Source organism: Oryctolagus cuniculus, chromosome 15 (genome assembly GCF_051225735.1).
Source record: "Oryctolagus cuniculus isolate XC-2025 breed Fujian yellow rabbit chromosome 15, ASM5122573v1, whole genome shotgun sequence".
NCBI classification, from domain to species: Eukaryota; Metazoa; Chordata; class Mammalia; order Lagomorpha; family Leporidae; genus Oryctolagus; species Oryctolagus cuniculus.
This window is the reverse complement of record NC_142881.1, coordinates 45,143,995-45,151,825: the sequence shown is the minus strand read 5'-3', so window position 1 is coordinate 45,151,825 and position 7,831 is coordinate 45,143,995. Positions and strand designations below refer to the sequence as shown.

At 43.1% G+C, this 7,831-nt stretch overlaps 1 protein-coding gene across 1 annotated transcript; it reads right to left on the bottom strand.

Annotated features, from left to right (window-relative positions):
* Nucleotides 1-4,990: 4,990 nt before the first annotated feature.
* On the bottom strand, nt 4,991-7,614 carry DKK1 (dickkopf Wnt signaling pathway inhibitor 1). The gene is made up of 4 exons (NM_001082737.2): nt 7,228-7,614; nt 6,844-7,006; nt 5,739-5,882; nt 4,991-5,624 (listed from the first exon to the last, which is right to left on the bottom strand). The coding sequence occupies exons 1-4, from the start codon at nt 7,471-7,473 to the stop codon at nt 5,371-5,373; spliced, it is 807 nt and encodes a 268-aa protein (NP_001076206.1). The 5' UTR covers nt 7,474-7,614; the 3' UTR covers nt 4,991-5,370.
* Nucleotides 7,615-7,831: the final 217 nt, after the last annotated feature.

Below are 7,831 nucleotides of genomic sequence, written 5' to 3'. Positions count from 1 at the left end.
CCCAAGCACCTGGGCCATCCTCCACTGCACTCCCTGGCCATAGCAGAGAGCTGGCCCGGAAGAGGGGCAACCGGGACAGAATCCGGCGCCCCAACCGGGACTAGAACCCGGTGTGCCGGCGCCGCAAGGTGGAGGATTAGCCTATTGAGCCACGGCGCCGGCTTTTGAATATATAATTTAAAGCACAGTTTGTAAGCAGAGCTATCACTGCTCTTCAAAAGTAGCTTTACAGTTGCTGAGAGTGAGAGATAAAATCCTATTAATACTTAACTTTTTTGCAAAAAAAATTCTTTGTAAAAACTGTGTTTTAATCACATCAGTCACTAACAGAATTGTCTCAATCATAATTTCTTTAGCTCAACTTTATCTGATATGGCAACTGTTGCTGGAGTAATATTATCCTTATTTCATAATGCTTCTAGCAAAAAAGAAATCAACCTAGTTGTAAAGACAGTTTAGTAATCTTTCAAAATGAAATACAAGGGGACTTCAAAAAGTCTGAGGAAGGTGAAGTTAAAAGAGGTTTATTTTGATGTACAAGTTTTTGAAATTCATGCATGTGAGGGAGTCTTCATTAACAACGGAACTTGTGAGAAAACCATGCATGGATTATAAAAAAAGTATTTTTGCACCCAAACTTATCTTTTAATTCCATTTTTTCACAAAATTTTTTCTCAAATATACCTTCTTCAATTTCATTGCTACCTAATAAGTTACTCTTGCTGAAAAGCATTTTCTTTTAACCTATATTTCCTGGACAATAAATTGTGCTACCAAGTCATAAAAGTCATCCCTCCAGCTACTCTACACTCTAACCAAAGAGAAATATTACCTCTTTTCTTAGCATAATGTGTACTTTTGTTTTTAAATTTTCATCATTTTTCTCATGTTGCTTCCTATGTCGCCACTACCCTTTCTTTTCATTTCTAACTTGTGAACTCCTTCTCATTCTTCAAAAACTAATTTGAGGTAGACAGGACGTGTGGTGACACTATATGCACTCCTTTTAGAACTATCACAGCTCATATTAAAGGTGACCCCGGTGTGCTCAGCTATGTTGATGCATTAGGAACCGAATGGCTAAACTAGCCAAAGGTCCACAAGTAAACCCCAATCAAAGATATGCCAATCAGAAGTCATGATCAGGAGTTTGGAATGGAATCCCTAAGAGGCCAAGCAATTGGCTAAGCAGAACTAAAGTCAGAACTGGAAAGTCACTTATACTGGGGACAGAATTTATGCTATCATGACAAGCCCTAGATGTGTGCAAATTACCATGGAGCAGAAATCATAACTAAGATAATAAAGTCAGTCTGCAGATTATTTTCCATTCTGATTTCATGAGAGACACAAAAGGTCCTTGAGAAGACAATGGTTCAGAAACCAGCTCTTCTCTGAAGCTTTTCCTGAACAGCCACAAGATTATTTAATGTTAACCTGTTGTCAGGTACTAATACATAAAGCATTACGATATAGATGTTTTATTGTCCAATAGTTAAGACCTAAAATTGAATGACTACTGTGAGCTAGACATAATGGCGTTATTTTAACACATGCATGATTTTCACACCTACAGTCTACATCTGTATTCTCTCCACATCATAATAGAGTTAAAGTCTTTGCCCATTATGTAGTTAGAAACTGAAGGAGCCATTATTCCACACCTGGTATGATTTCAGAATCTGTGTTTCTAACCACCATTCACAACCAGCTCTTGCATTAATGATTGCTTATTGTCTCCCTTGCTAAACATTCAGCTCCTCAAAGTTAGAGACAAATATTGTTCACATTTTTTAAAATGCCAACAAGGCCCCTATGAACATGCTAGCCCTGATAAATATTTATTGAAATAAAATTAACTAGCATTACCTGGATTGCAGTCCCAGATCATTGATATGGTCAACTATTTCTAAGCAATTGCTGCCAAAACCAAACATACACAGACCCACAAATACACATATTTTTACAAATATCAGATGCCTACATTATATAGATTATGGATTATTTTCTGCTTTTTTAACATACTTACAATAAATTCATTATTTATATTTTGTGTTTAGAGTGGTATTTTAGAAGATCTAAAAATTGTAATCACAGAACCCAATGGAAAATATTGTATGAACCTAAGGGTAGCATTGTCAATTTTTTCTTTAAGACTATAAAAGAAAATTGGTAGCATGATAAAACTAGGTAATACATCCAATTGTAAGATAAAGAAAAACTTAGTGATTCCACTTGCAATTTTCATAACTAGCAGTGAATGCTAATTTTGACTATGCAATTAGAAATACTGATGCTGAAAAAACTTGCAATCATGTAATACAAAATTTTACATCCCTGAATGAATTAGTGCAACTTGATTTACTATACATGATGAACAATAGCCTTAAAGTATTGGATTTGCTGAAATATTAATCGTATTTCAGCTGCATATTTGTGTTTTTTTTTAAATGAGGATGCCCCCATCCACATTCCTATCAGTAGATGAAACAATGTTTGAAGCATCAAACTCTTCCAGCAAAACAAGAAAATGGATGAAGAAAAAGCTTGTGATTTTATTTAGCAATTTTTTTAAAAGCAAAGTAATGAAAACAAATCTACTTTCACCAGAGTGCCATAGGTTACTGGTAGCTGTGAAATTGTTAGGGTAGCCTTGCATTTCCTTCTATCTCCTTTAAGACAATTTTCCAAGAGCTTAATCATCCCTAGATCAATGATAAACAGCCATTGTGACATTTTACCAGTGCTGCACCTTAGTGAGTAGCTAAGCTGTTTCAAAGCATGCTGTTTTGTTTTGCTTCAAGGATGGGTCATTATCCTACAACTTTATCTGCAAACAAACACAAAATGTCTACACCCATGGTGCATTATTGGTTAGAGAAAAAACACCTCTGAAACAACTTAAAATATTTGTCAGTAGCAACTGGATAAATAAATAATAGTGTAGTCACTCCAACACACAACAAATTTAAGGCAACCTTAAAGAGGAATGAATCACCTCTGTATCTATGATTTTTAATAATGATCTGTAAAATTCAGAAAGTAAAAAGAGTGAAGTACGGGGAAGTGTGTGGAGTATGCCAACATTTGAATGAAAAAGAAAAAAACTTGGGAAATTTCCCATGTTGCATGTATTTTCTATCCAAATAAAGTTTAAAAGTGAACATGAGTTTTACGCAGTCATTGTCTAAAATGATCTAGATTTCTTCCATGATCCTCTTTGGAATTTGCATTGTATTTGATTTCCATCTTCCAGCCCCCATTACCAGTTGATGAAATACCTGCAGTTTTCTTAATATTTTCCCAACTTTATGGATATGCAGAATTTCATTTTCATGGAAATCTCTTCCTAACATCTCAGCTGGTTAGAGAGAAGTGTCCCTCCTTGGTTGGTTTCTGACTCCTGCACCCCTACCCGGAGATGGCAAGCAAAGGCTAGCACTAGGGTCACTGGATGAGCCGCGAAGAGGACGGAGAGTCTCCAGCCACAGTGGGTTCCTGTGGAAAGGAAGGGATCCAATAACCAGAGCCTTTTAAACGTTTGCTCCTTTCCCCTCTTAAACAGAAGGCCCTTCTTTCTTCTTCTCCATGAAAGGGTTTCCTGTTTCCTTTCCTCTCTTGTGCTTTATTGGAGACGGCAGACCTTAGAATTGGTCTTCCTGGCACTTCAGAAAACAAGAGCATGTGGAAAAAGAACGCTTCTCCTGGGTGAGCAAGCTGAGACTTCCAGACAAAAGGAACCTAACAACAGACATCCTGCCAGTCCCCCCTCTCCACGAAGAACCAACCAACATTTGTGTCCCTTTGGCTGAGCCCCTTGAAATCGAACCACTTCCGGGAACCCAAAAACAACAAACATTCTAGGACATCTGTGTTATTTAAGGACATTTTTGGGACAATTGATCAGCCACTACTATCCTTAGAATGCCTTAAACCCAGAATTTTGTGGTTTTTATGTAGACTTTTAGATTACTGCATAATAAGAATAAATTGGGAAGGTTGCTGTCCCCTTTGCCTACTGTAAACAGTATTAAATTTGGCAAGCAAAAATGCAAATACAGTTCAGATTTCATTTCTGTGGGTTTTCTCTCAAGCAATATATACTTATTCTCATTCCAATCAATACATTTCAAGCTAAGCAAAAGTTGAAAAATTCAATTTACCTAGAAAGAAAAGAAAATAATTGAATGAGGGAATGTTTGTGATTTTTATTTAATAATTATTTTTAAATCTGCTTTTAGGACTATATTTCTTTGCATGTAGTAATATTTAAGATACTTCCAATGCATTTATTTTATCTAAAATCTGCATATATTTGTTAACTGTTTTTCCACACACATTCTCTTCCTGCCAACCACCAAGTACTTTGGTATTTTATGTACAATTTCTTTCCTTGTCCAATAAGTACTGACCATTTAGGTAGATACTAATTTATTAGAGACTTTTTTTTTTACTTTTTTTACTTTAATTTTCAATGAGTTTTTCACAAATTCAGTGTTATTTGTAGATTCAATTCTAGAACATGATAGGAACTATTTTTGAAAGCTGTTAAATGAAGGATTCAATTTCTTGCTACCATCATCATTTGAGTTTATCAAAGTAAACTGCATTTTCTTTTAAGTTATACTATAATTGATTGATACTGTTTTATATTTAGACAATAACTTTTCTCTGGTCATTTTTTCAGCACGTCACATTTCTGTTCCTGAAGTACACACACATACACACACACACACACACATACCATACACCCTTCTAACATCACAATCTCAAAATTTATCTATACTTGTAACATTTCAGGATATAAATGTGAAATTTTATTTCAAAGACTATCACAGCCTAGTAGGAAATAAAAATCTAATCATTGAGATGGTACATTTTGAAAAATAAGCTCATATTTTCATGGTAAATTTTAGGTGCCTATCATTTCTACCAAGAGTTCTTTGCCTTTTCAGACTCTAGAATTAAAAGGGAAAGGGGCTATACACTTAAGAACTGGAACCATAAACTGAAATTATTTATTTCAATTCAATATAGAATATTTATCAGAGTCAAGGTAACAATGTATACAAACATTTACATAACAAGAGAAACAATAGACAATGTAGCACTTTTAGAAAAATAATTAAGAAGTTTCATTTCATTTACAGCTAAGTGCCACACTGAGAATTTACAACACAGTAATTTACTGCAATCACAGGGGAGTTCCATCAAGAAACAAAGCTCTTACACTCCAGATTTTCGGAAGGTATTATTGGAATGCTTAATGGTAATCATTGAATTTGTACATCCTTAGGACTGAGCTGAGAAAAGTCATAAGAGGTTTCCCTAGTATATATTATAGGAGTCCACCGCATGTCCACGACTGGTCTAGTGTCTCTGACAGGTGTGAAGCCGGGAAGAGTTACTGGCTTCATGTTGATCGTTCTGCAGCCGACAAGACAGCCCGTCTCCACAGTAACAGCGCTGGAAAATCTCCAGCCCATGCGAGCCCTTCCTCCTGTGCTTGGTGCACACTTGACCTTCCTTGAGGACGGGCTTACAGATCTTGGACCAGAAGTGCCTGGCGCAACACAGCCCCGTGGCGCAGTCTGATGAGCGAAGGCAGACGGAACCTTCCTGCCCTGCGAAGGAGGAGACAGCAGGAAAACCCGTCACTGCCAAGCCATCATCATTCCAGGGAGACAACTACAAAAACAGCTTAGGCATGCCCACGAATCAGGGCACCTTCCGCCTACCTTTGGCGTGATACATTTTCGAAGACAGGGTGGTTCTGCGGGAATACCCATCCGAGGTGCTGTGGTCGTTCCCGAAGCTTTCGACGATGGTTTCCTCGATTTCCCCTCGATGAAAATGATTGTGATCAGAAGGCATGCATATTCCTAAGGAAGCAGGTAACAGTGATTAACTCCCAGGCGGTAATGCTTTTTTTGCCAACAGCTGTGACAGAAGCACTCTGCGGTGACTGATGCACGTGAGGTACCTCTCAGGTGCAGGGGCATTATTTTAAGCACAAGGCAACTTTCCTCCCTAGTGTCCCTGCGGAACTCCCCAGCGGACAGCAGCATCCACGTGTGCACGGCTGCCTCCCGGGCATCAGTCCCGGTAGAGCCATTGAAAATACTCTCCCACAAACTGTGGGAGGGGCAGTGAGGTTTCTGCCCATTTTACTGTCCCCCTTGGAGTAAGGAAAAAGAAATCGTCATTGTTCTTCAACACAACTTCTCTGCTGCGACTTGGGGCTCTATGAGTCCTGCCAGACTGCGTCAAGCAAATGCAATTCCAGCTGCCCGGAGGATGCTGGTCTCACCAGTTCCCCGACGATGTCATTTCTCTATCACAGAGACTTAAGTTCGTCCCGGGGTCCAGCTGGGTCCCGAGAAGGGTCGCCACCCCGGAGGCTTTAACTTTTAGTGGCTCGGTGTGGGGAGGGAGGGAAGGGAAGTGCTTATTTTAAGGTCGCGAGGGTGGAAGGAAGAGTGAGGGGCCGAGAACCCCACGGGTGAGGGTATCAAGATCTCCCTGAAAAACGGCCAGCGCAGGTAAGTCACCAGACATCAGTTTCAAAAGGAGGAGCCCTGAGAGTCACCGTGAGAAAAAGGGACCAGGGCAGTGAAAGTCAGGGCTGGTCCCCCGGGTATTTCTCAGGGACCCCCTCCTCGCCCTCTCCTCTCCAGTCTCAACTGGCCCCCCAGGGGCACAGAGGAAAAAGCCAGGAGAACTGCAGAGTTCTGTCTACTGCTCCCAGGGAAGAGATCTGCAGCCAACTCCGCCTCCCGCTCGCAGGTGGCGGGCGCCCCAGCGCTCGCAGAGCCAGAGCCGGGAGCCAGCCGCCGGACTCACCGTTTTTGCAGTAATTCCCGGGGCAGCACATCGCGTGACGCATGCAGCGTTTTCGACGCTTCCTGCAAGCCAGACAGATTTGCACGCCGGCGCCCCCTCCGCGGGCGGGACTCGCGCAGTACTCATCCGTGCCACACTCCTCGTCCTCTGTGCACGGGTACGGCTGCGGGGAGCCGGCGGGGAGACGGTGAGGAGCCAGGCACCCGAACGCTCGTCAGGGTCACCTGGCTGAACCCCTCTCCAAAAGCCCTTGCAGCTCTGGGCTGCCGGTTCTCACCCTCAACCAGACACGCCCAGCACCCTCAACCTCCACCCTCGCCGGCAAATGGGTCCCCCCGCCCTGGAAGGCCGCAGCGTGGCAGCATCCCCCGAGACCCCGCTCACCTGATAGTTGTCAAGGGGCAAGTACTTGTTCCCGCCCTCGTACAGAATCCCGGGCGTGGCGCTGACTGCAGAGCCCGGGTGCCCGTTAGCGCCGCCCAGCGGCGGGGGCAGGTTCTTGATGGCGTTGGAATTGACCAGCACCGAGTTCAAGGTGGCGCTCACTCCCAGCAGAGGGTGGCTGCTAAGAGCCGCCGCTACCAGGGCGACCAGGACCCGCGGGGCGGCCACTGCGCCCAGAACCGTCATTTCAGAAGGACTCGGTGGGAGAAAGAAGGAAAAAGAGGAGGCACGTCCCTTCGCAGGCCCGGTCCCGAAGGAAGCCGTGCTGGCGCGGCTGCGGGGTCAGGGTCTCCGCGTCCCGACTGCCAGCCGCAGGCAGCACTGAACCGCCGCCGCCACCGCGGCTGCCTTTATACAGCGGGCTCGGAGCGTTCCGGCCCCTCCGGGGGTGGGGGGAGAGGATGACAAAGCCGGGATGGGATTTCAAAGAGTTGGGAGGGGCTGGCAGGGGGTGTGTTTGTGTACAAGAAGCGGGGCCTTTGACTCTCGTCACCCCGCCCCAACCTCGCGAGGTGCTCCCTCCGCCCAGCTAGCTTCGGGCTGA